Below are 27,128 nucleotides of genomic sequence, written 5' to 3'. Positions count from 1 at the left end.
TTGATACCAACCAAAGCATGTTCCACTGGTGGAAGATGCTCGTCGAGTTGTGGAGGAGTCCAGGGTTTCGACTGTAAATCTGTAATAACGTTAAAGTGTTGGGAAAGTTCTGTGATTCCTTCTTTAAGGAATGACCATGTGACCAGTGCCTTGAGTCCTTGCTTACAACTGAGTGTGCAGTTTTCTTTGCACTTCTTGCATAGCGTGTCCTGCTCACATCGCTCCGTATAAATTTGACAGGGTGAGGCAGGGTAGCTGGCTGCTCTTATCCATGGGAAGGCGAAAAGCTCAGTATTGTATTGCTTTTAGGTTTATGCTATTATATTCTTTTGCCCAAAGTCCTGCACTGGCAGGGATATGGACTTAAGTCTCCTGTGTACAGGTAATTGGTTAATCCAGTTGAACAGAGCAAGAGATCTTCTCTTTGCCTCTAGCAAAAGGCGAGCTGTGGATGTTAGCACCTCCAGCAGTCTGTCTCTGCAATATGGATTGTGGTTCCTGAGGCGCCACTGCTCATCAGCATCACTCGGATCAGTGCTGTGGGCTCGCTGTCACCAGTCTTTGTCACTATAGGTCCTCTGTTCAGTGAAATGAAGTACAATAGAGACCAATTGTATTGCTAAGAAAACAAAGTCCTATCCCATTCTCTCCCCTTCCCGCAGTCCTCCCCCGGAGTGTCATGAGTGGTTACCCCATAGTGAAACATCTCTATTGTCTGTCTTTCCCAGCTGCGTTTGGATGAAGCACAGGAAGCGGAGTGCCAGGTTTTGAAGATGCAGCTGCAGCAAGAATTGGAGCTGCTGAATGCATATCAGAGTAAAATCAAGATGCAGGCAGAAGCCCAGCATGATCGGGAGCTGCGTGATCTTGAACAGAGGGTATCCCTCCGCCGGGCCCTCCTTGAGCAGAAGGTAAAATGGGCACGTGAGCATCATTGGCACACTCCAGATTTCATATCTTAAGTTGCACTGTACTACCAAGAGAGAGAGAAATGGCTTTTACCTTGCTGTATATAGTGACACAGATCATTTGAGTATTTGCCCTCTCTGGGTTAATAGCTCAGTGACACATAGCCTAAACTTTCTGCCAGCTCAGTCATCCTATGTGAGCAGCTTCTGGCCGGGATAGAGCTGCTTCAGGTGTGCCAGAGGGAGTTCTGCTTCTCAAGGCAGAAGGGAAAGTGAGCTGTTCTTTTTGTCTGTGAGCTGCAGATCAGCTTACCCAGCTCCTTAGAGGACAGGCAATAACAACTTAAAGGGGTGGGCTTTGGGAATTCACGTGGTATCAATAGTAGATATCTTTGGGGAGGGAGCAAAAAAGGTAGAATGTGTTTGAGACCCTGTGGTTTATGGTAATATTATTTTACTACAGATCTGCTCCATTTGTCAGTTTGTGGAGACCAGGCTGCAGTTTCCCTATGAAATGATACTTGTTCTGGAAATGAGCATGTCCTTGGGCAAACTGAAGGCACCAGATTCCTAGGCATTGAATCCTCAGATTTCAGCTTGTAACTGGCTGTGTGTGTTAGGTGCTGCTGACTGAAGTGTGCTCGTCTGTGCGGTGCCAGACTGTGTGTATGAGATGTGAGTAGCCTACACAAACCAGGGTAGGGTAATGTGCCAGTCAGTGAAAAGAAATGCACCATCAGCCTTCCCCCTGCAGATTTTCTCCCCTTTGAGTTGCCCTGTGGGTGCCAGCCGTCGCCATTCACGCAACAGTTCCCAACTTGACTGATCAGCGATTATTAAATTAGGGCAATTACTCCGTGGCCTCGAGGCTTTTTTACACTTAACTTCTCCCAGAGGCTAACAGATGGATGCTGACCTGATGGAGGGCCGCCCTCAGAATAAAACTGCTCCACCTCATGGCCAGTGGAGGAAGCATCTCTGAGCAGACAACCCAGCCCTGTTGTGCTTTCATCTTCTGTGAGTAGACACGAGTCTCTGGAAGGAGCAGAATTTGTGCAGAGTTCCCGTGTGGTGCTCTCGTGTTTGGCTTTACACCCCACCGCTGCCGTCCGGAGGAAGACAGCTCCCGGCACAGCCCTGCCTTTGAGTATCTATGCTGGGTGTGCATTGCCCTCTGGTGGCATCATCTGCCAAGAGCTCCGGGAAGAAGTACGCCACAGCAGACCAGCTGCTGGTCATTTCTTCTGTCTGTGGGCACAGCATCTACTGCACGGCATGTAGTGCTTTGATAAAAGTTGCAGTGGGGCCAACGACTTAAGGAAACAGATCAACCAATAATAAGGTCATATAAGTCTTTCATCATGGACCAGGATTGCAGTTTCTGCGTGTAGAAAGCCTCTGTGAAACATTTGGTATCAGTAATGGTGATAAGGGGCTCAGCAGGGCATCCTCTCTTCACAGAGAGGATGAAAATGATAAAAATAAGACCTAGCATCATAATGTTTTGTGTGTGTGTCCTTGTGTTACCTTAGAACAGCAAAAAATTATGGCACTTCATAGCTTGATGTAGCAAGCCTTAGCTGTGACATTGCAAGTCACAAAGTCAGGGACCAACCATGAGCCTGCTTCTCAGCAGGGCTACAGTCACATAGCAGCAGCTCGAGGGAAAATTTGGGGATGCAAAGGTAGATGCATCCTTCTTTTGGAGGGGTAGTTTTGGGGTGGAGGGTTGCTTTGTTTTCATAAGAATTAAGAGTTATGAGTATTGTGGTGCAGGCCTCTTTAGTGATGTCAGCTGGTGTTTGCTTACCTATGCTAACTGAGGCTGGCAGCCAGGGAAAGGGCAGGTGTGTGCATGAGCTGGATGTCTGAATTTATGTGCACAAATATACACATAGCCTGTGGCAAAGTCAGTCCCTGATGTTCAATAATAAACTAGATTCCAGAAGTTGGTGTGTGCACAGGACTCTGCCTCCTCCTCAGCATGGTGCTCTTTATTTTTGATGGTGCCCATCACCATGGTAACTCACCAGAGCATACATGGCTGAGTTGGACTGAGGAGGGAGCAGCCAGCCCCAGCAATGCGCAGCCTTGAAGTGCCAGTGACTGAGGCACTGTACAAGTTATACCCTGGTGCTGTGTTGTTTGTGTCACACCAGTAACAAGCATGTCCCAAGAGTGTCTTTGAAAGACTTCAGATTTTACTCATTTCCCTTCCCACATGCTTCATCTTCAGAATCCTGCATCCTGAGGTTGTTTCTAAGTGATGTCATTTCAATGCAGTGTGTTAGGCTTGCTGTTTGGTGAGGTTCAGTTGCACTGAGTCCTGTGGGCTACACTGTCACAGACTGGAAACTGTGAGCAGCTGGACATGCTGAAAACATTGGAAAAGGAGCATTCTGCTTAGATAGCAGGACTGGAAACAAACAAGTGGAGCATTTTAGAGCTAATGTTAGAGAAGGCACTTTTCTTCCTCTTCTGCCTTTCCCAAGACAGCTGACCACTGTGGGGCTTTCAGCAGTGTGAGCAAGGCTGCTCTATGGAAAGAGTCAGCCTCACTCACCTAGCGCTAAGAAACACACAAGTGGAGAAGGCTGTCTCTGAAAGCCCCAAATGGCTCAGGAGATGACTCATGCTGGAGCAGATTGTTTCCTAAATTCCAGATGAAATCACTTAGCATATTGCCTGACTGAGGCAGGAGAGTGCTTACAAGAACAACACTCTGCCCAGTACCTTTAGCACAGACTAAGACAGCACCTCTTGGCCATGTTGCTGCTGACTGCAGGGGAGATGCCAGTGAGCTATGTTAAAAGTCTTGGCTGCTGCTTTTTACCCATTTGGTCTTTTCCACCGAGGCCAGAAGTAGCTTTTTCAGTGCTGGCAAGAAGATAATGGAGCGATTCTTTGGTTTTCCACCTGACTGCAAAGATTTCAATAGGAAGGCTTTCATCCCTGCCTGATGGGTGTCTGGAGGCCATAGCCCCATGTCATCTGTACTTGCAGAGCTGATCTCAGTGCCCCTACCAAAGTACTGTTGGAAACTGATTTGGAGCAGTTACAGGGAAGAAATTGGAATTGCTAGCTTGCATATCATCTAGCTAATAACCTACTCCACAATTCAAACATCCCTGCCTACTCCACACCCTGGAGAAAATATCAGGGTAATGAAACACGAGAAACCAATGTAGGAATGGGGTAGATAGGAGATAAACATGAGCTCAGAAAACCTGGGCAGTGAACACTGGAGAGGAAACTGAATGTGGGCTTGTGCATTGAATCCTGGAGAAAATAACAGCAGTCATCATCAGATTCAGCTACAGTGAAGGTCACAACAAGCTGTGTTGGCAGGTATCTGACTGTATAGGCACCGTGCCTGCCTGTATCCAAAGGTCCTTTCCTAGTAGGCTTTTATGGAAGCTGTAGACTGCACTGCATCTTTAACAGCTCGACAGAGGTTAATCTTTTGTGTCACTGCAGACTTTGGATTCACATCTCTAAAACTTCTGTATTCACCAGGGAGCAGGGACCAAGGCCCTGCAGCGGGTGTTCACTGTGCTCTGGTGTGTGCAGGTCTATGGGACATAGCCTTTTGCATTCAGAGCAGATTGTGTGTCAGCAGACATCTGATCTAGATCCAGTCTCGTGTAGAAGCATGGGGAGAAGGTTCCTCATTAGCTTGCTGTTACAAGCTCCTCAGAGCCTTGAGGCCAAGCACGTGAAGGAGTCCTGCTACTACACACTGTCTCTTCTTTGTTTCCTTCCCAGATTGAGGAGGAGATGCTGGCGTTGCAGAACGAGCGTACCGAACGGATACGAAGCCTGCTGGAGCGCCAAGCTCGCGAGATCGAAGCCTTTGACTCAGAAAGCATGAGGCTAGGTTTTAGTAACATGGTTCTTTCTAATCTCTCCCCCGAGGCGTTCAGCCACAGCTACCCGGGAGCTTCTGGCTGGTCCCACAATCCTACTGGGGGTGCAGGACCTCACTGGGGTCATCCCATGGGTGGCCCACCACAAGCTTGGGGCCATCCAATGCAAGGTGGACCCCAGCCATGGGGTCACCCCTCGGGGCCCATGCAGGGGGTACCTCGAAGTAGTGCTATAGGGGTCCGCAACAGCCCCCAGGCTCTGAGGCGGACAGCTTCTGGGGGACGGACGGAGCAGGGCATGAGCAGGAGCACAAGTGTTACTTCACAAATATCCAATGGTTCACACATGTCTTATACATAACTTAAACAATAACTGAGGGTGGCAATTCCACTGGAGCTGTCTGCCAACAGAAACTGCCTACAGACACCAGCCCAGCAGCCTCCTCAGTGCGGTGCTGACGTGTGGAAGCTGGGTGCACATGGAATATTGTATTCATTTTGTAAAGCATTATGTTTTGTGTTTACTAACTGGGATGTCATAGTATTTGGCTGCAGGGTTTGGGGGGGTGGTTTTTTTAGTTCTTTTTCTTTTGTTGGTGGTGTTTTTTTGTTTTGTTTTGTTTTTTACTTTTTCGGAGGGGTCTTGGGAGGGCGTCTGAGAAATATATGCAATTAGTCAGAAGAGTTGACTGGTGGTTGTCACACTGACAGGACAGAAGGGGCTCAGGCTGCCCTCGTCACGCCAGCCGTAGGAAGTCTGAGGGAGAATGGAGACCTCCTCCCATGTCCATAAATTTCGAACTGCCACCCTGCAAAAACCAGGCGAGCTGCCTTTAAACCAACATCCAGGGGAGGAACAGCTGGATCTTCTGTTCCATTTTTATTGGTCATTAAATTGGATACATTTCTAGGGTATTGTCTCTGCCAGGAGGCATTTTCAAAGATGTGCAGGTGTGGAAGAAGGGTGAGAAGAGAGGCCAAGAGACACCAGGGCTCAGCTGGGCCCTTCTACCCAAGTGCCCGCTCTGTGTCATGTAAGAAGTGACCTTCTCTCAGAAGGCACTGGTCAGCATCCCGAGAACTGTGTAGGTAAACCTGTCTAGAGGGAACAGGCTAGGAATGTCTGAAATTGTATTCCTGCTTTGGCACTCCCTGATTGTGCTGCTGGTAGCTCAGATGAGGTTGGGCAGAGGAGTGTAAGTAATGCACTTGTACAGCTAATACTGTGACATCTCATTTTAGCTAAGCATCAGAATAATTCTTGGAACCCAGTGTAGTCCTTTTTGCTCCATTCAGAAACATTAGACTTTCAGCCAATCAGTCTCAAATGCCAGAGGTGTTTTGAAGGATGCCATAGTCACAAAATGCCATTGAACAGGTTTTTCATTATTATACTACATCCACCAATTTATTACCTTTTTGGCTTGTTGCAATTTCCTGTTTACATGTAGAGTGTAGCCAACTGTTTAAATGTTTAGTTGCCACAGTGTACCAGGAGGAGCTGAGCCAATGACTCTTTCCCAGCTGATGACTAACCCACATCACCACTGTAGATCTTGCTGCATGTGAGGCTCCTTTTTATTACTTTCCTTGCTGCAATACTTCACAACTTTTACAGTCCCTTGAGATGCTGTGATATTTTGGCAGCATATCACACCATGCAAGAAGGCACTACTTCCAGAGGCTCCTTGGAGCTGCTGTACTACTGAAAGGAAGTGAAGGAGGTTGTGAAATCCGAGCGGTGATAAAAGGGGGCAGGGAGTCTCATTAACTGAGTGACTTTGTGGCATTGTGTCATCCCTTAGCGCTGGGGTCTGGAGGTGCCCCCCCCGTGCTGGGTCAGCCAGCACCGTGGGGCTGGGGAAAGAGCAGGTAGATGAAGTTTGGCTTGAGGTAAAGATTTCCATCTTGGGGACTGACCAGCCAGGGTTCTTTGTAAATGTTTTTCCTTGCACACTAATCATCTTGAAGAAAACACTAGCTGCTAACTCTAGGATTTGCCTTTAATATGTTTATAGGGCTCAAAAAAAAAAAAAAAAAAAGCAAGGTTTTCCGAATGTGTTTGTCCATGTGACATATTTATATAGTGAATAAATACTCTAGTGTCTCGCTGCTGTTCAGTACTCGACAGGGCGACCTTCTTTCGTTAGCTAAATTAACATCCACTCCCGATCCTTAACTCTCTGCCAGTGTCCGGTGAATCCAACTGGGATTTCTAGCATCTTAACGTAGCATATCACTAATCAAAGATGGAAACTCTACCAAAACGTGTTTGAGCAGCCCCTTAGTAAGGAGCTTTGTAGTCCTAAACAGTGGACGGAAGCCTGGGATGAGGTGGTGGTCCCGTGGAGGCGACTCTGTGGTCGCCCCCCCGGGGGCGAGTGGTGACCATGAATTGTCCTGTCCCTTCCTCTGCTATGTTTTTATGTGGAATTGGATGTTTTGGGGTCGTTGTTTTGCATTTGCAGTGTTGTTGAAATACAGCAAAACTCATTTAGGAAAGGTACCTGTCTTTTCCTGGGGTTAGGAAGAAAGAGAAAACTGAAAGGCCGAGATTGCATTGGAATTTACCATGTGAGTGTGGAGGGTGTGCCCAGAGCATGGTGCTAACGCAGCCTTTTGAAGTTCAGCTCCTCTGTCACAAGCAGCAGCAGCAGCGACAGCAGGGACAGGCTATACCTACAAGTTCAGTGGGTTCGTTCTTTTGCTTCTGTTATGGTTTGAATTTGGTCAAAGTCTCTGGCTTAAATTGAGCTATTTCAACAGAATTCTCTCAACCCATCTCTTTGTGTAATGTCAAGCATGACTGAATGCTGAATCCAAACTATGGCTGTCCCATATTGGCTTTTTTGTATTCAAAAAGAACTGTGTAGTAACCATTTTTACATGTATATCATGTGCAGACCTGGACTATTCCAACAAGTTAATATTTTAATTAAAATAGTTTGCAAAAACTGATTCAGATCAACTGGTCTAAATGTGTGTGTCCCTGTGTGTATGTGGGGGAAGGAAAGCTGTCCCAAACAAGCCTGATCTGAAGAGAAAGCACCCCATGATGCAGCTGTAGCCAAAGGGACTCAAGGTCAGACTGTGCCTTGGGAGTTCTGTGAGGAGGCTCTTGCTGTGTGTATCTCAGGCATGTTTCTGAGATACATCAACAACTCTACACTAGAGAGGAGCAAACACTCTCTGAATCAGTTTGCAAACTCTATTTTTAGCAGTAAGGCCAATTATTCCATGTTGTACTCCTTGCAGTCATGCCCTAACCTTGATTCTTAAAAATACTGTAATCTGTAAATTGTGGAAACTACTCCAGTACCTCAGCAAAAGATGTTCTGTTACATCTTTTGTTTTCTTATTTAACACTGGGGAAAACTTCTGTGTCGACTACTTTGCAAACTTTATTGCAGTATTTTCAAATCACCAGCTTGACCCCCGAAATCTCTTGTATTTTGTGGTTATTTTTCTCTCCCCTTTGCAAAGGCCTAAAGTTCTGATGTAGTTTAGCCTGGAGATAAAAAGAAAAATTAAGAGGAGCCACACCTCTTTCTGATTTAAATGTCTTTTTAATTTTATTTAATTACAATCAGTGAAAAGGACCACATTTTTCTTGTCCTGGGGAGTCAGCAGCCACCTCTCCCTTCTGTGTTGAATGCTGCGTGCTTTCTTCCTCACATGCAGCGCTGAAATGGAGGTTGCAGCTCTGTTTCACCTGCATTCACTCCAAGCCTCTGAGCTTCAAAGGGGTTGAAGAACTAACTGTGGTATGATACTGAGCTTTCCACAGAAAATTCCCTGCAGCCATTCCCCTCTTGGCTTGGGGCCAGGCTGGCATCGCTCCGTGTCCCACCCAGCCCTCCCACTCTAGAAGAACGTGCATCGTAACCTGCATGGGGTGCACCCCGCCTGGTCCTGGGATGATGCCGTTTACCAGACCTCTCCCAAACACCCCCTTAAGGAAGAGGGCCCCTTGCACTTAGGGCTGCCCAGCCTCCCCAACCCTGCTTACGTGCCATTTCTTGAGAGGCAATAAATTGTATTGTACCACTGTCTACCATTACTCTGTTGAATACGCACATCTGGATCTATATATATGGTATCTCATTTGTATATATTTATATACTCTGTATGTACCTGTGTGCGGCTGTACGTGCACACACCCCTCATGCTGTGCATTTCTGTCAGGGCACTGCAGTTCTGCTGTTCTTTAGCGCTCCTGTTCACGAGCAAAAGCAACCCCTGCAGCAGGGCTCTTGAGGGTGAGGACATGTACGTCTGTGCCAGGGCTGAACGCAGTCAGAAGCCCTCGCTTCGATCCTGCCCTGCTAATTGTAGCTTGCGTTTTTTTCCGGGGTGCAGGCGAGTAGGAGAGCTGCTATGGGCGTGCTATAAAGTAGAGAAGAGAGCTCCCAGAGGGTACCAGAAAGTCAGAAGACAGCAGAGAAGAAAACAAGATGCTATAGCGCTAGGGAAAAAAAGCAGTGGAGGCAATGTACTGATCTGCTGGGGAGGCGGTGAGTGGGCCGGTGAAGTGCTCAGCAGGCTGAGCTCAGAGTCCCCAGCTGCGTCTCGCCACGAGAGATCACAAGCCCAGCACGGTCTTGGCATGCTGCACCGGCACTAACTCCTGGCATTCCCGAGTTGAAACTGCCACTGACTGAACACTGTCTACCTTTGTGTGCATCTAATAATTAGAGCAGGTTATGTGGAGGATCAAAAGAGAAGGTAAATTGGAAGAGTTAAAGCATGAGTGTGTGTACAGCATAGCCGTGCGTGTGTGTATGCACACACCGATGCTTTTGGGCCCTGCTTTGTTCTGGTTAGGTATGTGCTTTGTTACTGGATGGCCATGTTCTTCTCCTGGGTGCTTGCTCTGTGTTTCTAGTAACCCTTGCCCTGTTTTTTCTCATAGTAAGGGGAGCGAGTGCTATGCCGGACACCATGAGCTCCTCAAGCTGTGAAGACCCTTCTGACCTTTCTCCTTTGTCCTCTACAGACCCCATCTTAGTGGGACATGGGGTAGTTTGGGGGATAAATGGTTCTCCCGTGTGTCAAGTCACAACTGTTGATCCAGTTGTGATATTTACCCCCTGAGGGAAGCCCAGCCAGCTCAGCAGCATGCCAACTGTGGGCTCTCTTTTTTGTGCTGTCAGAGAATTTGGAGACAATTTCCCCCTCTATCCCTTTTGGAAGCTCTCTTGCAAGATTTTTAGGAGAGGCTCAGGTTTGGTTGGGACATCATTACTCTTTCACAAGGAGTAGTTTTGTCCTTAGCTGTGCTCCTGCCTGTGGGACTTTCCCACTCTGGTGCTGGGCAGCAGCGAGCCCAGAGCCATGTGCCAAGGATGGAGGAGTGATAGATGCCCAAACAGGGATGCCAGTCGGTGTCCCTCTGCTGTGTTTGTTTCAGTTTGCACTTTTACGAGTCGATTGAGCCAGAGTCTGCTGAGAAATAAGTGTGAGGCGCTTTGGAGGGTTGTGGGTAACTGTTTACAGCCAAAACACAAAAATCTGATGGATCTACTGGTTCTAGTAAACAGGGCCCCAGCAGGGAACGATGGCAGCAGATAACCCAGGTTCCTGTTGCACAATGAGGTTCAGCCAACTGGGGCCATGACGCTGCCTGCTGCATCTCTGACCCTCAGCCCAGGCTTTGCTGGGGAAGGAGTGGCCTTTGTCAGCTAGAGAGGGACTTAGGAAATCGGATTTGCCAGCAAACAAGCACCTTAGCCACCAAGCTGTAGGTCTCAATACTTGCACTTCACCTGAAGGCTCCTCTTGGTGGGAGGAAGGCAGTTCAGTATGTGACTGTTGGCTTTGCACCTGTCTGGCATCCTCAAAACATCCTAAAGCCATGTCCTAGGCAAAAAAAAAAAACCAACTCAACATCAGTTCCCTCTCTGCTTGCTTTCTCTGAGTGCACACACTGAGTCCAGGAACCAGGAGGGCTGAGCGTTGCCCCCAGGGATGTGAACAAACCCAGGCGGGGATCTTGCCCCTCGCCTCACCCCTCCGGTCCCCTGCCCCGCTCCCCACCCTTGAGTACGGGTACCTCAGAACATGCACAGTTTGAATTTTCACTGACAATTAGTTTAATTATTGCCAGTGAAAAGAGTTGTAATTATCTGTACATATGTAGGTAACAAATTGACCTAGTTTCTGTATTTTTTAAGTTTTTTGTACTAAAATTTATAGATACAGTATGTGCCAGCTAGCAAAAAGCTACTGTAATTGCCAGTCGTAGTTCAGCATGCACCTAATCCCTGAGACTTGTCCAAGTGATGCTGTAAGGAATTGTGCTTAAATATTGCGAGCTGGGGAGGCGCAGGAGGGCCGGGGGGGCTGGCAGCTGCTCGCCTGGGGCCTTCAGCTGGGTGCTCCGTGTTGGCTGTGTGGAATCCTCCTCCTGTCGCTGTCATGTGCTGTCTGGTGGGCAGTGTGAGGGATGGAGCAGTGGCTTCCAGCTTTCTCTGGAGCTGAACTCAAGAGGAGCCGAGCTCAGGTTCCTTGCTGCAGTTTAATGCCGGCTTAGGACTATTTTTAACCTCTCTAGAAATGATCTGTTTCCCCTTTCTGATTGCTTTTGTCTTAAACCTGAGATCATCTAAACCGACTGGAGGGAAAAAAAAGGAAAAAATAAGAGACTTTCATTTAAGATTGTTGCCTGCTTTTAGTGCCAGGATCATGCATTTCTATGGCAACTCTGAGCTCAGCAGAGTTTAGAATCAGGACAGGGTTGTTAAGTCGCTGCTGCTTTTGCATGGCTCCAGCAGAGCCCAACTGCAGCCAGCAGCAGCGAGGGGCGAGTCTGTGGGTGTGAGGCAGTGGTTTGCACAGGGGGCTTGGTATCTCTGCCCTGGCTGCAGCTGGCTTGCACTGCAAGACCTGCCATGATAAGAGGGGTAGGAATGAAGGAAGGAGCTGTCTCTTTTGTCTTGTGGCGGAGGCAAGTCTGCAAGTCAAGAATAGCTTTGCTGAGCATCCCAGGAAGCTGTGAGCAGAGGAGTTGGAGTGCCAGTGAGGCCATGCTGTTTGTCCTAGAGGTCACAGGGGACAGGAGTGTGTAAGGATTCAAGGATCATAGAAGGAGAGGCTTATGTGTGCGTACAGGTTTGGCTTCTGGCAAGCAAACCACCTGCTTCCTTTCTTCAGCTTTTCTTCCCTCCTAACCCCCTGCAGCTCTTCCCCCTGCTTGCTTGGAACAGGAACACTTTTTCTTTCTACCTGCCTAGAAACAGCTAAAAGATTTGGGGGGGGGGGGGGGGGGGGGGGGGGGGGGCAGCCCTGGTGTAAATAATTAACGTTACAAAGTGAAGTGTGTATAACATAAAAGGCTACAGCCCTTTGGTGACTTGTAAATGCTTGAGAAGGTTGTGGTGAGACGTGGAGGGCCGAGGGACCTGCTGGAGGCTCTGCAGCCATTGCTGCCCCACCGACGGGTCGGGGCTGGGAGCGGGGGTGGGTACACACGCACCCTACATACTTTAGCTGTGGGACACCCCCCCCCCCCCCCCGTTGTGTAGTGGATGGAGGGTAGCGTAACGTGTGTAATGCGGATAGGAGAAGCTGTGTGAGGTGTGTATAGTGTATATTTTTCAAAAATAGCTTGCTTGTATTGTGAAGATTTTAAAGACAAACTTGAGAATTCTAGCCTAACTCTTAACACAACTTCAACATCAGTTACCCCACTGGGTTCAGAGCCTCTTGAATGTATATTCTTCTTTTCTTCTTCTTCTTTTTGTTTTTAAATAACCTGAACGACCTATTCTTCTACCAGTCAGCCAGACTTCCTATTTATGGTTTTAATTTTATATATTACTTTCCACTTGTTTCCATTCTTTCCAGCATGTTCCTGGGTTTGGTTTTCTGTGTTTGTTTGTTTGTTTGTTTGTTTGTTGGGGGGGGTGGTGTTTCATTTTGTTTCTTTTTTTGCACAAGCATTGTGTGAAGTCGAGGAAACGTTTTAACTCCGACCTGGTGTTTTCCAACCTGTTCCCCTCCCCTTCCTCTCCGCCACCCTTGTTTGGTTGGTTGGTTTTGGTTTTTTTCTTTCTTACTTTCTGTTTTTCTTTCTATTTTTCTTTCTTTCTTTCTTTCTTTCTTTCTTTCTTTCTTTCTTTCTTTCTTTCCTTTCTTTCTTCTGCCAACAGTTTGGGATTTTCTGGACTGGGATGCAGCGGGTGGGAGGAGGGGAATGGCTCTTTTCCATTTGCAGCTTCTGTGCAAATGCCAGGTCTCTTGCCAGTCAACTAAAAATGCTTCACTTGCTGGTTGCTTTAAAAAAAAAAAAAGGAAAAAAAAACAACAACAACAACAAAAAAGACAAAACAAAAAAAAAAAGCTTAAAACAAAAATGTAACCTTATCAGTCCCACGTAGCCCACGGCGGGAGGAGGGGAAGTGCACACCTGTAGCCACACAAGTCTAGCTTTGGCTGCGAAACTAAAGCAAACCTTTCCTGGTGAGCAGGTTACTGCAAGGCAGCTCCCAGCCCTGCCAAGGTTTTTGCCAGGCACCAGCTCCGAGAGCAGCCCAGGACTGCACCCCACGGTTCGGCCGAGCCATGCCAGGGGAACGATGTGCCTTGGGCTCGCTGCTTCCCCCTCGGTGCCCACCTGTTGATGTGCACAAACCCAAGAGCTGCCTGCTGCTGACGGCAAAGCTGTTGCTGCTTTTCCTCTCCTCCTCTCCCCCTCCATAAGGAGGGTCCAGCTCACCAACAAGAGCTCACCCAGTGCCCGGCCCCAGCGCCGTGGCTGTCTGCTCTGGGGCATCATCCAGGTATGGCAAAGCCCCGGTGCCAGGGGAAGGCACCCGGCTGCCCGGTTTCGTGCCGCAGAGCGTTAGTTAACAACAACACACATATCTGCTGTCTTACTATGAACACTGGTCTGAGGTTTCCAGGCCCAGCACCACGGTGATGGGCTGTGAAGGATTTAACTAGGGGAATTAAAACTCCTTCCTGCTTCCACGTCTGGTAGCACCAGCTGGTATGAGTGAATCTACAGGTGTGCGTTTTCCTTCTTGTAGAAAATGCCACGAGCACTAACTGGTAAGGCTTAATGTACAGTATATTGTCAGTATTCTGGTATTCTTCTGGTTCAACATACATTATAGCTCATATATAACCTGTATTAATTGTATAGATTGTGCATTTAAAGCTGTTACCAAGTTGTCAGAAAATAAGAGAAGAGGAAAAAGGAAAACAAAACAAAAAAAAAAATTAAAAAAAAAATAAGGTCATATGTAATATTTTGTTTGTAAGTATCCTTTGTATCATAGCAAAGGAAATGGTTAAAAAAAAAAAAATCAACTGTAATAAAGTAATTTTAGTACATGGAGTGTCTGCCTCTTTGTGTGAGCCCGCCCCCGCTGCGTGGGCCTCCCACCCACAGGCTACCGGGTGTAGGACCTCTGCCAGGTGAAAACGGGGGGCTTGGCAGCGGGACCCCCACCCCTGCGGGGCTGTGGCAGCCCCTTCCTTCGGTCCTCTGTCCGCAGGAACTCGACCATGGCCCTGAAGAACTCCAGCACAGCCTCGTGGCCCCAGCTGCGGCCCCCTCCCCGCTGGGGGAAGCCGCAGTGTCCTCCGCGCGAGGTCAGCAGCAGGAAGAAGTAGGGGCTGCTGCGGAAGAGCTCGAGGGGCAGGCTGCAGGCCGGGGGGCCGCGGACAGGGTCGTCGGCGCTGCAGAGACACAGCACCGGCACGGCCGCCTCGTCGGCATCGCGCAGGGGCTCGTTGCGTTCCCAGTAGGCCTCCCAGCTGCTGGGGTGGCTCGTGGTCCAGCAGAAGAGGGCTTCTTCCAGGTCCCGCAGCGAGCGGCTGCCCAGCAGCCTGTCTATGTCCACCACCTTGGCCAAGGACCCCGCGTACCTGCGGGGATGGGGCAGCGACCGTGGACAAGAGGCCACAGGGCTGTCACCAGCTCCTGCACCCACCCAAAGAGGCTGTGGAGGCTGTGCTCCAGCTATAGCCCTGCACACAGGGATTGGAGAGGGTGTCCTCAAGCCTTCTGCACCTGAATTTGGGGGTGTCTCCCACAGTCCCTTGCTGGGGATGCGGGGAAGGGGTCCTCCTGCAGTGCAGCCTTCGCCAGCCTGGGTACCATGGCAACAGGAGGCAGCCAGCACTCTGTTCTGTTACCGTGACAGCAGTGCTTGCAATGGGTGTTGGCAAATGGGGGGAGGGAAACACCCTGCTACCCCCCACCACACCACCTGGCCAACAGAAAACCAACCCCATCTTTGCTGAGGTGGAACCTGGCATGTGTTTGCTCCAACATGTTGAGGTTTAGCTGCAGGGTTTTGGCCCTCATTTGCCCACCAGCGGTGGCCCTTTGCCCCCCCTCTCCCTTCAGGCTCTCAGCACCACTTGGGGAGGTGTCACTTGAAGGCCTTGGCACAGGGTCATTTCTCTCCCATTCCAACCCATGCCAGCCCTCCCCATCACAGCTGTGCTGGGCAACAGGGACTCAGAGCCAATGTAAAGGTGGGCGTTGTCAGCTGCCACAGTCCCCTGGCTAGCTTTGAGTGGGTGGTCATGGAGCCCAACCCCACAAGGCAGACCCCCTGGGGTCAGCTGCTGAGGTGAGGCAAGCACTGATGCAGGGGCTTGGCCAGACCATTAAGTGCACCTGCACTGAGATGACTCAACTGGGGACCCCAAGATGTCAAGCCACAGGAGCAGGTGGTGACCAGGCTGGCTGTGCAGCTGCCGGCTCCAGGCTGGTGTTCATTAACCAGCACGTTTTGCTGTGCTCAGCACCTCTGTGCACACACTGAGGCTCCTGTGCAGGCAGCAGCACCCACTGCATGCACCCACCTCAGGGCTGGCAGAGGGGATCCTGGGGTACCCGTCCCCAGTCCCCCACCCCATGTTACCCCAGCCCCAAGGACCCCACTAACCTGCTGAGTCCCTGCTTGAGGTGCAGCAGCAGCGGCCACTCATAGAGCCAGGGCATCCTGGCCTCAAACCAGTCCCGGCCACGGAAGATGGGGGAGAGGCAGGCGGCAGCGGACAGGCGGCTGGAGGAGCCACTCTCCCCAAGGTAGGCGAGCAGCAACCCTGAGCCTGAGCCCTCACTGATGGCCAGAAGTGGGGCAGTGGGGTGCCGGCAGTGCAGGTAGGTCACTGCCTCCCGCAGATCCCCAGGGTCCCCAAATGGCTGGAGACAGGGGGTGGTGAGGGGGCAGCCGTTGTGACCCCGGCGGTTGAAGATGACAGGGATGAAGCCCCGCTCCAGTGCCTGCAGCCCCAGCTGCAGGAGCCCCTCAGTCACCTTCCCAGCAGCATTAGGGATAAGCAGCAGCACCGAGCTTCGGCCCCCACCACCACTGTCACTCCCAGACCCCTGTGGCCCCACCAGCCAGTCCAGGGCCACCAGCCCAGCATCAGGCAGCTGCAAGAACTCCCGGGCCACTGCTGGCTCTGCCTTGGGCACCTGCAGGAGCTGCCGCAGCATCTGGAGCCGGGGCCAGTTTGGCCACAGCCAGCAGCCCCCCCACAGCACCCGTGACCGCCCCAAGCTCCATACCAGGTGCTGGGCCAGTGCCGAGGGCTTGCAGAACAGCCGGCAGCACTCTGAACCATCCTCAGCGATGAAGGGGACCCCCTCTTCTTCCTCTCCCCAGTTTCCAGGCACCTCCAGCCTCCCTGCCCAAAAGCAGCAGGCCAGGAAGCCCAGGCCAATAAGCACCAGAGCTAGAGCCACCAACCCCTCGGGGGACATCATGGGGACGTGGAGAGGCCCAGCCGGCAGTCTGGGTGTTTGGTGGGTTTGCAGAGCAATGACAGGGCAGCAACGGGAAAGCCCTGCCCCGGGGCTGGGCAAGCAGGGACAGGGCTGTGCTGGGGGTGGTGTGACTGGCGCCATCCAGGGCCAAGGGGACTGGGTGAAATGGGAGGGACATGTGGCCAAGCCCTGCCTAGCACTGATGGGGAATCTTCTGCAGCTCTATCCTGGGGACACAGATTCCCCCCATCGCTGCAGGAGCCGGGGGCCATGGGCCCGTGCAATGCTCACACCTTTATTGATACAAATGTACAAGGACACATCTTACAGTAGGGAGCACGGCCCTGGGGCAGGGGGAGGGGGTCAGGACGCCCGGGGAGGGGGGGACCCATGGGCGCCCCAGTCCAGTGTAATGCTGTGGGTGGCCCCAGGGGTACCGGCCACCCAGCAAGGGGTTTTGTGGGGAGGTGGGGGGTACATGGCCACCGCCGCCACGGACAGCTACACAGGCTATGTACAGGATAAGTTAGGCGCGTGCTGAGGGGTGGGCAGGGGTCTGTACAGGGGAACGCAGGCACCTACCCCACAGGCTAAGCACCAGCTCCTCAGCAGCGTGGGGGGCTTGGAGGGGCTCCCTCCACACCCTGGCTCCCCATGGGCTAAAGGTCACTTGCAGCTATGCTCACCCCAGGTGTGAGGGGAGGGAGAGACGGAGAGCACAGAGGGGGCCAAGGGGATGCAGAGGGGCACAGGCTGGCCCTCACGGCTTCTTCTCGCGGGTGGTGATGGTGACCAGCTGCTTGGCGGCCTTGGCAATGTCATAGGCACACTGGATGACCTGCTGGGTCAGGAGCTGGTAGTCCACGGCAGCGCCTGGCTCTGGCGGCACAGTCTTGCGGCACTCGCTCTGCAGCCGGTAGGCGCTGGCGTTGAGCAGCCGCAGTGAGCTCCGCACCGTTTCCAGCGCTGGTTTCTGCAGCAGGGCAGAGGAGCAGTGTCAGGACCCACAAGAGGGAGAGCTGACAGTGCCTGGTGGGAACGCACCTCTCTTACCTTAGGGAAGAGCGACGCCATCTCCGTCACAGCTGAGTGAATCTTCTCCGAGCAGGGCACAAAGCTGTGGGTGAGCAGAGGAAGTGAGCACCGAGGGAACGACAGCTCCCAGCCCCGGGGGTGGCCCTGTCTGAATGCGGCTCCTGCGACTGAGGATTCCCACACTTATGTCCCTGCCCTACCTGTCATGCTTGGACTCCTGCGCTGCCCGCAGGAGCTCCTGGATGTTCTTGGTGACCTGCTCAGTTTTGAGGATGACATCTTCTGTGCTGGGCAGCCCAGGGTCCACCTCCCCGTCCAGCGGGTCCAGTTCATGTGGGAAGTCCTCATCCTTGCTCAGCTCCACAAACCGTTTCCCCTCCATGCTACAGGCACCAACCGACACCCTGGTGTCAGTGCCAGCTCTGTGTCCCCAGCACAGTCCCCCAGCCCCAGCACTCACCTGATCAGGACCTCACCCATCTGTGTGTTATCATAGTCGCTGTCAGTGCCACTGCCATGCCGGTCCAGCTTGCTCTGCAGAGGACAGGAGCAGCGTCAAGCCCTGCCCAGCCCTGTCCCTATGCAGGGCTGGGGTCCTCCCTCCCTGGGAGCTGCCACCCCCTTCCCGAGTACATCACCATGTGCCGGGCACTCTCAGGTGGGCAGGAGAGCAGTGGGGAGGATGGGGGAAAGGGCACGGAGGAGGCAGATGGACCTTTCCGGATCTGGAGAGGGAAGAGAAGGGAAACCAGTGCTGAATGGGGCACAGAAGGATCTGGAACCGATTCTAGTGACGTGCAATGGAGGATGAGCACAGGCGACACCACCACCCTGCATGCAGGAACGTCTGGTGGCCACCATCCCCCAAGGAGGTTTCCAGCCTGACCTGGGGGGTGCAGGGTGCTGGGGGCACAGGACGTCCCAGGACAGCATGGAAGTCATGTCCCAGGAGGGTGACAGCCACCATGTCCCATGCAGGAGCCTCCCCCGCCACAGCCGCCTTACCCGGTACACGCTGGCCGGGATGTGCATGGGGTACAGAGCCTCGTCCTCCAGCTCCTGGTGAGACATGAAAGGTTACATCCCCATAGGAATACACCCAGCACCCTGGGGGGCCGGGGGAACCACCACACCCCAACATCTGCTGCTGTAAGCCCCACAGACTCACGCTGGCACCGAAGGGCTGCAGCCGCGTCACCAGCTCCTCCACTGGCTGCCCAAAGGGCTTCAGTGCTGAGCCCGGCTCGTACATGGAGAAGGCCTGACGGTCCCTGCGGTGTGGGGGGGTCGTGCCCGGGGGGTGACCATGCTCCGGACGCTCGCTGGGGGCTGGGGTTGGGTGCGTGGGACCCGTCTGCTGCCGGATCTGCATGTTCTCTGCCTGCAGCTTGTGGATCTACAGCCAGGGAGAGGAGGAGGCATCAGCAAAGAGAGGGGCACAATGAGGCAGGTCCCGCTGGCGCTGCACCCACCTCGCGCTGCAGCCGGCGCAGCTCATCACTCAGGCTGTTGTTCACCTTCATCAGCTGCTGCACCTTGGCCTCAGAGGCAGCCAGAGCCTTCTTCACCTCCAGATACTCCTGCAGCGTGATGGGGCCATCCGAGAGGTCGGAAGAGTCCATGCTCTGTGGGGAGATGGGCTCAGCACTGGTATGATTCTGCAGCTGGGGTGGGGGGCCGGGCCAGGGGGCCGGGGCTCACCCTGGCGCGGTTGTTGCGAGAGGCGTTGCGCAGCAGCTCCTGGTCCGTGTCCTCGTCAGAGGCGACGCTGTCGTAGTCGTGCTGGTCGTCCAGATCACTCTGGCTCCGCAGTGAGTAGTCCAGGGCGTCTGGGGGAAGACAAGGGGATGCTGAGCCAAGGGCAAGGGGGGATGCTTAGATCGCCCTTGGCTATCCCCCATCCCTCACCTGTGGGGCTCAGCAGACTCTTCCCTTGCTGCCGGCGCTTGGCTTCCCCAAGGATGTCGATGAGCAAAGTGGCAAATTCCCTGGCATTGAACCTGGCCAACTTCTGCCGGCCCTGGGAGGGCAGGGGGCAAAAGGGGGTGAGCAGGGATCTGGGTGCGAGGGTGGAGGGGTGTCACAGGGCCGTGGGGGGGCTCACCTGGTTGCGTGTGGCTGAGTACTCAGGGTTGACAGGGAGGAAGGGGACAGCACTGCGCTCTGTCACCAGTGTGCTGTGGTTCTGTGTCGTCAGCCAGACTGTGGACAGACACCCGGTGTCAGATCCCTGGGGGCCTGTGGAGGCCAGAACCCCTGGAGCGAGCAGGCTGCAGGGCCTAGGGACGGCAGCGGAGCTGGCAGGACGCAGGCGCGGGCATGGGGCCAGCCTGCTGGAGCTGGGAGCGGAGCCTGGCCGGGCCGATGGGAACTGCCTCCCCCGCCCCCCCTGCAGAGCTGGGTTCCCCCTCTGCGCCCCCCAGCAAGGAGCCCCCAGTCTTCCCCCTCTAATGCATCAGCTCTGCACCCACCCCAGCCAGCACGGAGAGGGTTTGGCGTGCCTGTCAGTGCCTATCTCGGTGCTGTGGAAATAGGGTGTTCAACTTCCCAACCCCCCCACAGGTCAAGGGCATTCCACTAGGCTAAGCCCCCACCCCAGGGAGTCCCAGCACGCACCTCCAGCAGCACCCTGAGACCTGGCACCCAGCAGTGGCCCCTCACGACGAGAGAAACTCCCAGAAAAGCTCCCAGGCCAGAGGAATGAGGAAGGAGGGGCCTGCGGTCCTGGCGCACGGATCCAGATTTGGGGGAGCGCCAGGCTCAACCACGGCCCCGCCGCCTGCTCCTCCCCACGCCACGCCGCCTGCCCCTGCCCCAGCCCCGGGGGCTGGACTCCGCGCCCCCAGCTTACCCGCATCGTTCTCCCGCCGGTCCACCTCATCGTAGACATCCATGGCCAGCTCCTCAAAGAGGCGATTGCTGAGCTACGGTGGGACAGGGGACAGCGTCAAGAGGGATAGGGGGAGAGGACAAGACCCCCCCCCACACCCTGCCCTGGCCAACACTTACTGCTTGCAGCTTCTTCTTGGCTGCCTTGGCCAGCTCAGAGAGGTCCAGGCTGGGGGGAAGTGGGAAAGGGAAAGACACAAAGTGGAGGTTATTGCTGGCTTGTCCCCACTGAAACAGTCCCCAGCTGCACCCAGGACAGGGACCACCCACCCTGGGCATGGAGGGCTTTGCCAAGAGGGGCTGGCAAGCAGGCAAAGGGGGGTGAGGTGGCACGGGGCAAGCAGGAACCCCCTCCCCAGGTGCCCGCCAGGTGCCAGGCTGGGCTGAGTGGTCAGGGCTGCAGAGGGGGGTCCGCGCCGGTGGCACTGGGGGGCCCCCAGAGCTGAGAGCCGAGCGGACAATACCTCTGTGCCATGCACTTTGGGCGCACCCTGCGCTCCGGAGAAGGCAGCGGAGGGAAGAACAGGATAAAGGCGGATGTTAAACGCGTGGGCACACGGACCCTTCCCTGCCCTCCCCACGGATGCTCCAGCACTGGTCACGGGGAGGAGACAGGGTGCCCACCTTACCCAGCAGGGACGCCGAGTGGGACATGGGACAGAGTGGCAGCACTGCAGGTGCTGGATGCTCACCTGTCAGCCATCTGTGGAATAATGTAGTGTCCATTCTTGTGATCTGTGCAAAGAGTAGGGTGGTCAGTGGGTCCCTGTGACCCCTCCAGGACAGAGTCTCCCCCCGAGGACCCCCACACTCACCTGGCTTCCTGCCGCAGAGGTAAAAGGCCAGCCGGTCTGTCAGCTCATACTGGCACTCCACCAGCCGTTCTGCCAGCTCGTGCTGGGCTGCCTGCCTGTGAGAGGACAGGCAGGGGTGATGTCCACCCTAAGGCAGAGGTGCAGGCTGGGTGACCCCCCTGCTTTCCCCAGCCTCACCTGGCATAGTCAATGGGAGTCCGGCCGTTCACATCGGGTGCTCCGGGATCAGCACCATAGACCACAAGCAGCTCTGCCTGCAGGATCTGCCCAGCCTTGGCAGCCACGTGCAGTGGTGTGGTGCCCTTCTCCTGTGGGCACAGGCAGCCTCAGCTCCACAACCTGTCCACAGGATGGGGTTCCAGGACCCCTTGCTTCCTCCCAAAGCTCAACACCATCCTCAAAGGCCCTGGACCTTGAGCCTACTGATGCTTACCGGGTGGAAGAAGTTGGCCTGGGCACCCAGTGAGAGCAGGCGCAGGCAGGTCTCCAGGTTGCCTGTCCGCACACTCGAGTGCAATTGCTGCAGAAGAGAATAGGTAAGGGCTGGGGAAAATCTGCCCCTACTGCTAAGGTGGGGGTGTCCCTGCATGCCCACCCTGTGCCCCACCTTGCTGAGGTCCTTGGCAGTGACACCATCATCATCCCGGCAGGGCAGCTTGTGGACAAAGGCCAGCATCTGGTACTTGGCGCGGATGAACTCTGACTTGGTGGGGCTGGGGGAGGGGAGTGGCAGGTTGCAGGGTGAGGGGGGAGCACCTGGCCAGCACAGATCCCCTCCCCCAGGCACATGGGACACTTACTGCACTTTGTCCTGGGGGTTTGCCTTTCGGCGCCCGCTCTGCACCTGGGCTGGATCCAGCAGTGAGTGCTCCCAGATGGAGTTAGCCCCATTGCTCGCCAAGGTGTGCACCATCTGCAGGAGAGAGGCAGGGGCCAGTGGGCACAGGGGCTCCTTGCACGTATGTCCCCCATGTCCCCATGGGGCCAGAACCCACCTGAAGCAGGGTGGAGGGCCAGGGGCTGTGGCGCAGGTGCTTGACGATGGAGATGTGGCGGCCCAGGCTGCGGTGCACGCTGCAGCACTCGTCACAGATGAGCACCCCGCGGTTGATGGAGGCCCAGCCAGGATCTGCAGGGTGGCACAGGGATGTCCCCAGGTGTCCCCAGCATCCAGATCTTCTCCTTTTCCCATTCACCCCGCTGCTTCCGGGGGTGGGGGGAGGGATGCGTTGCCACCGCGACCGTTTCCCAGGTGACAGCAAGGGGCTCAGCCCATCACCAGGGGGAACCCACGGGTTTCCCGTGGCAACCACGCACCAGCCAAAATTGGAGGGGGTAGGATTTGGCCTCTCCTATCAGGAGGGCGGCTGGTGGCAGGGATAACACCAGTTCTGTGCCAGCACACCCAGGGCAGGGGTACCCTGACTCACTGTAGCACCTGGTGTGTGCCACGCACACACTGAGCTCCCCACTAGTCATTTTGGGGGATCCTTAATGGGGGCAGTGTGCCCTGCAATGGGTGGGCACCCAAAGCCTGTGGGCTCCCACGTACGGTGTCACTGGCTTTACAGCCTTGGCACCCCACCCCTGGCCAGCCCTGCAGTGCATCCTGGCTCTTGGGGCAGGTGGCACAGCCCCAACGCTGCCATACCCCCCCCATCAGCCCCAGCCTGCCGGACTGCAGCCCTTTGTGTCCCTGCTGGGAACAAAGGGCTGTTTGAGCGGCCACGCTGGCCCCATGCTGGCACCAGCCCCGGCACCCGCAGGGGCCCTGCTCCCAGCTGAGCAACAGCTCCCCACACCCACACCCCAAAAATGGGTCCTGGGGCTGGCCCAGGGTGGGGTCCAGCCCCAAAGGGTGGCTGCGGGACTGCAGCTGACCCTGGCGGTACCAAGGGCAGAATTTGAGGGCCTCCCCTCACTGGATCACAGCCCCCTCCACTGCCACATGGCTATGGCCAGGCACCAGGTGGCAATGCCAAATCTGGGTGTCCTTTGTGTCAGATGCTGTGGGGGAGCACTGCCAGCCTCTGCCCAGCCCCACCACCCCTTCTTTAGAGCCTACACAAACACTGCATCGCCCCATGTGGGGGAGGAGCCCCAAGCCCGGCAGGGAGGATAAGACCCACAGGGATGCTGACACTGGCCAGCCACAATGGCCTCAAGAGGGGGATGGTGGCCCCAAGACTGTAGAGTCCTGGGGATGAGGACAGGCAGGTGGCCAGGTCTCCCCCTCTTCCCTCCTCACTGCAGGGTCTCAGACCCCTCCCCAAGGGCCCCCAAAGCCCTGGGGACACCAATTTGGGGGGCATGCAGCCCTGAAGTGCTGCAGTGCCCCAGGGTCTAGGTGGGGCAGCTGGAGGGGGAGCGATGGCCCCCCCAGCCTGGCAGCCCCATGCACACAGATGGCAGTGCCTTGGCAGCCGGTGCAGCGGCATCTGTGCCTTCTCGCCCGCTGCCCACGGGGTGCTGCCTGGAACAGAACGCTCTGTGTGGGGGGAGCCGGCCAGCGAGGCTGCCTGAGGCCCTGCAACCGGGTGGATCTGGGGTACACCCGGGACAGCATCCCTTCCCACAGCTGGGATATGGGTGGGTATTGCAGCAGCTCGGGGAGTGCTGGCACAGGGACACCCTGAACCCCACAGCCCACCCAACACTCTGCCCCTGCCCCAGCATGCAGGCTGACACCAGGACCCTCAGTACTAGCGAGGGGTAGGCAACGTCCCTGCACAGGGCCAGCAGAGCAGGATCAGGCCAAGGGAGCCCAGCCAGAAGATGCAGGGTACCCCACGGGCACCCCGCCCCACAGAGCCAGGCAGCTCATCCCGCAGCGGGTGCTCCCAGAGCGCTAGGAAGTGGCCTCTGGACTTTATAACTCATTTCCTCACATGGCTGCTGGGCGATAAGAGAATGGAAGAAACTGGTTTCCATTTCCCCCCACCCCAGCAGGAGGCCTTAGTACTGCCTCGGGCACCTCCATGCCCCCCGCTTGCCCACCGGCACAGGGCAGGCGCCCGGAGGCAGGGCAGCCCTGTGCCCACGCGCGCCGCTGGCTCTCCTGGCAGGATCTGGCCATTGGCACGTGGCCGGAATAATTCCGGCACAGCCTTGGCCCGCAGGCAGCTTTCCGGGGCTGGTTCAGAGGGAACCTCGATTCTCGTCCCCGTTCATTCATCGCCCTGGGGCCACCCGCGTCGGCCATGGGCAGGGTTTGGGGGTCCGGCCCTATCGCGACACCGATGGGCTCGTGCCCAGCACCGGGGGCTGCGGGCATGGGCACTGCTGGGGATGTGAATCGTCTTGCCCAGGCTCAGGCTCCGGCTTGCAGAGCAGCCGCCACCGGCCTGGCTCAGCCTGCTGGCACCACCAGGTCCAGATCTGGCCGACATGGGTGCTGGCTGCAGGGTGCTGGGGGGTGCAGGAGGGAGTCCCCCCACTAAATCTTGCCATTTGCAGCACCCTTGGTGCTGTTGGCACAGACCAGCACATCTCCACTCCCGTGCCAAAGGGTGCAGAGGCTGTGGGTGGTGCACGGGGGTGTTGGCTGCAGTGGGGGTACACCAGGGGTGCACTGAGGTGGCAGTGAGGGCACAGGAGGATTAGTGGGGTCATGCTAGGGGTGTACTGGAAAATTGTCGGGGGAAAAAAGGGGTGCACCACAGGGGGCCAGGGGCCTCAACACAGGGTGCTGCAATGGGGAACATCAGAGGGTTCCTGGGGGGCAGAGCAGGGGACTCGGTTGGGGGCCCAGGGTGTGCACTGCAGGGTGCGGAGTGGATGCTCCCTCACTGTGGGGTGCAGAGCTCCCGAGGAGCATAGCAAGGGGTGCACCCCTGGGTGCGGAGGAGGCTCACGCAGGTGCTGGGGATGCACCGGGAGACACTACGGGGTGCAGAGGGGGCTCACGGGGGTGCCGGAGATGCACCGGGGGGTACGCCGTGGGGCACAATAAGGGCACAAAGAAGGGGTTCACGGGGGGCTCCTGATGCCGTACCGGGGAGTGCAAGGCAGGCTCCTGGCCCGGCCCGGGGTGGGGGGATTCTGGGGGGGCAGCACGAGGTGCGAAGGGCCCCGCCGGGGGCGGAGCGGGGAGGGAAGCGAGCGGAAGAGCAGAGCGGGGCTGGGGCGTACCGGGGCCGGCCCGGGGGGTCCGTGTAAGGGGGGTCGGCCCTTACCTGGGGCGCTGCAGTCGGCGCACACCTCCGCCCGCGGCGCCTTCCGGGACATCCTCAGCGGCGAGGCGGGCCCGGGCCCGGGCCTCTGCGCCAGCGTGGGGCGGCGGCGGCGGCACCCCCGGGCCCGCCGGGGGAGCGGGGCGGGGGTAGGGGGGGGCCGGGCGGCGGGGCGGGGCGGGGGCGGCGGAGGGAGGGGAGGGGGGAGCCCGGGGCCGCGGCTCGCCGGGGGCTGCCGGCTGCTCCCAGCGCCCGGCGGCTCCGCAGGAAGCGGCGCAGGCCCGGCCCCGGCGGAGGAGGGGCCGCGCCGCCCCCGCCCCGCCACCGGCACCGGCACCGCCCCGCACCCGCACCGCGCCGGCACAGCACCCGCAACCCCCCCGCTCCCGCACTAGCACCTGCATCGCACCCACACCAGCGCCCACCCCCGGCACAGTCTGCTTCAGCAGCCGGTATCGGTACCAGTTACAGTCCCGATCCTGGGTATCTTAGCCCAGCTCCGGGGCAACTCCCCAGCCCCGGTTCTGGTTCCTGCCTGGTCCAGTGCAACCCAGCTTGCTCCTGGGCTTCCCCTGCACCCCAGTCCTCGGTGCCCTCCTGGCCCCATTCTCAGCCCAGGGCGCTGTCCTGGTCCCGGTCCCAACCCTGGTCGGGTTCATTCCTCCCTCCGGGTGTGTTGCATTCTTTGTGTTTCTGATCCTAGTCCCAGCCCTGGACACTTCTCCACCTCTCCCAGTCCTGCTCTGGGCACCCTGGCACCGGCTCCGGGCACTCTTACTAGATCCAGCCACAGCCCTTGGCACCCCTTATCCTGTTCCAAGTCCCAGCTCTGACGCTGTGCACACCAGTCCTGTCCTGTCCCCCCCCTACTCCCATACCCTGGACCCATCTCGGGCACCCCACAGGGTGCAACGTAGGCAGCCAGGGTCATGCTGTGGGGACCAGGATATTGGAGTTCCCAGCCTGCCGCTGCAGGACACTTACACTGGGGATGTGTGGGGTGGATCACAGCACACTAAGGGTGTTCAGAAGGGGATTTGGGGGAGATGGGGGACCATTTAGGGTCTGTTTCCTGCTCTGGGATCCTATAAACACTTGGAGCAGGGGGGCACATCGCAGTATCACCATGGATGGGGCCCTGCAGGTAGCTGTAGTGGTCAGACTCCCTGCAGTGAGGCTACCCCAGGCAGGAGACTCCAGAACAGGGCTGGATCCTGCCCCCTCCCCACCGTGGGCCAGTCTGTAGTGCCTGCACCACGAATGACCTCACTGCTGGTTGCCGAGGAGATGCCTCATGACGTCATGGGGCAGCAGGGCTGGCGAGCAGACGGGGGATGCTGTGTGGGGACCAGGGCAGGGAGACGCGATCACCACCACCTTCCTCGTGCTAGAATGGAAAACACAAACGAAAGGGTCCAGCCCCTGGCCGGGTGGGGTCAGCGGGGTGGGGGCCGAGAGCGTGGCGCCGGCAGGAGGCCGAGGCGGCCGGTGGAGGCCCAGCCTCGCATTGTTCTCGGGCTGCAGCCGGAAAATGCAACGCCCGCCCCGGAGAAACGCAGGCGGAAAAGGAAACAGGGCTGGGGGCTTGTGCCTGCCACGGCCCTGGGTAGGATGGAGGGCTTGGGACACCCCACAGGGCCCACATGCAGCCCCTGCCTTCGCCCCTGCCCCACCATGTGCCCAGGCTCACTAGCCCATGGGGGCACCGGGGG

General features: G+C 56.1%; 3 protein-coding genes across 7 annotated transcripts in view; 1 reads left to right on the top strand and 2 right to left on the bottom strand.

Annotated features, from left to right (window-relative positions):
• TAOK1 (TAO kinase 1) overlaps positions 1-5,373 on the top strand; it is a 66,675-nt gene extending 61,302 nt beyond the window's left edge. For both annotated transcript variants that reach the window (XM_054167078.1, XM_054167077.1), the window contains 2 exons: positions 729-911; positions 4,674-5,373. In XM_054167078.1, coding sequence (XP_054023053.1) covers positions 729-911; positions 4,674-5,135 — 645 coding nt within the window. In that variant the 3' untranslated portion in view covers positions 5,136-5,373. The remainder of the gene's footprint in view (positions 1-728; positions 912-4,673) is intronic.
• An 8,796-nt stretch (positions 5,374-14,169) lies between these two features.
• Positions 14,170-16,686, bottom strand: ABHD15 (abhydrolase domain containing 15). The gene is made up of 2 exons (XM_054166812.1): positions 15,679-16,686; positions 14,170-14,647 (listed from the first exon to the last, which is right to left on the bottom strand). The coding sequence occupies exons 1-2, from the start codon at positions 16,644-16,646 to the stop codon at positions 14,170-14,172; spliced, it is 1,446 nt and encodes a 481-aa protein (XP_054022787.1). The 5' UTR covers positions 16,647-16,686.
• Positions 16,687-16,772: 86 nt separating this feature from the next.
• GIT1 (GIT ArfGAP 1) lies at positions 16,773-25,594 on the bottom strand. Of its 4 annotated transcripts, XM_054166691.1 has the most exons (22): positions 25,420-25,594; positions 22,240-22,373; positions 22,045-22,157; positions 21,852-21,957; positions 21,678-21,764; positions 21,422-21,552; positions 21,245-21,339; positions 21,122-21,164; positions 20,894-20,920; positions 20,550-20,598; positions 20,392-20,464; positions 19,645-19,742; positions 19,449-19,560; positions 19,242-19,369; positions 19,013-19,165; positions 18,709-18,936; positions 18,546-18,599; positions 18,179-18,265; positions 18,001-18,074; positions 17,741-17,923; positions 17,559-17,622; positions 16,773-17,478 (listed from the first exon to the last, which is right to left on the bottom strand). In XM_054166691.1, the coding sequence occupies exons 1-22, from the start codon at positions 25,469-25,471 to the stop codon at positions 17,266-17,268; spliced, it is 2,304 nt and encodes a 767-aa protein (XP_054022666.1). In that variant the 5' UTR covers positions 25,472-25,594; the 3' UTR covers positions 16,773-17,265. The 4 variants fall into 4 exon arrangements, with proteins under 4 accessions (XP_054022666.1, XP_054022668.1, XP_054022667.1 ...); XM_054166693.1 differs by lacking the exon at positions 18,546-18,599; XM_054166692.1 differs by lacking the exon at positions 20,894-20,920.
• Between the last annotated feature and the right edge of the window lie 1,534 nt (positions 25,595-27,128).

Source organism: Dryobates pubescens, chromosome 13 (assembly GCF_014839835.1).
Source record: "Dryobates pubescens isolate bDryPub1 chromosome 13, bDryPub1.pri, whole genome shotgun sequence".
In the NCBI taxonomy this organism is placed as follows: domain Eukaryota; kingdom Metazoa; phylum Chordata; class Aves; order Piciformes; family Picidae; genus Dryobates; species Dryobates pubescens.
Note: the sequence above shows the minus strand (reverse complement) of the source record. Positions and strands in the feature narration are given on the sequence as shown.

Excerpts from the sequence above, each read along its gene's own strand:
- ABHD15 (XM_054166812.1), bottom strand. The coding sequence starts at position 16,646 with ATGGCGCCAGTCACACCACCCCCAGCACAGCCCTGTCCCTGCTTGCCC. Across the intron at positions 14,648-15,678 it reads CTCAAGCAGGGACTCAGCAG|GTACGCGGGGTCCTTGGCCA; the intron begins GTTAGTGGGGTC and ends CCATCCCCGCAG.
- GIT1 (XM_054166691.1), bottom strand. The coding sequence starts at position 25,471 with ATGTCCCGGAAGGCGCCGCGGGCGGAGGTGTGCGCCGACTGCAGCGCC. Across the intron at positions 21,340-21,421 it reads ACTCCCATTGACTATGCCAG|GCAGGCAGCCCAGCACGAGC; the intron begins GTGAGGCTGGGG and ends GTCCTCTCACAG. Across the intron at positions 19,743-20,391 it reads CCGGCGGGAGAACGATGCGG|TCTGGCTGACGACACAGAAC; the intron begins GTAAGCTGGGGG and ends GTCTGTCCACAG.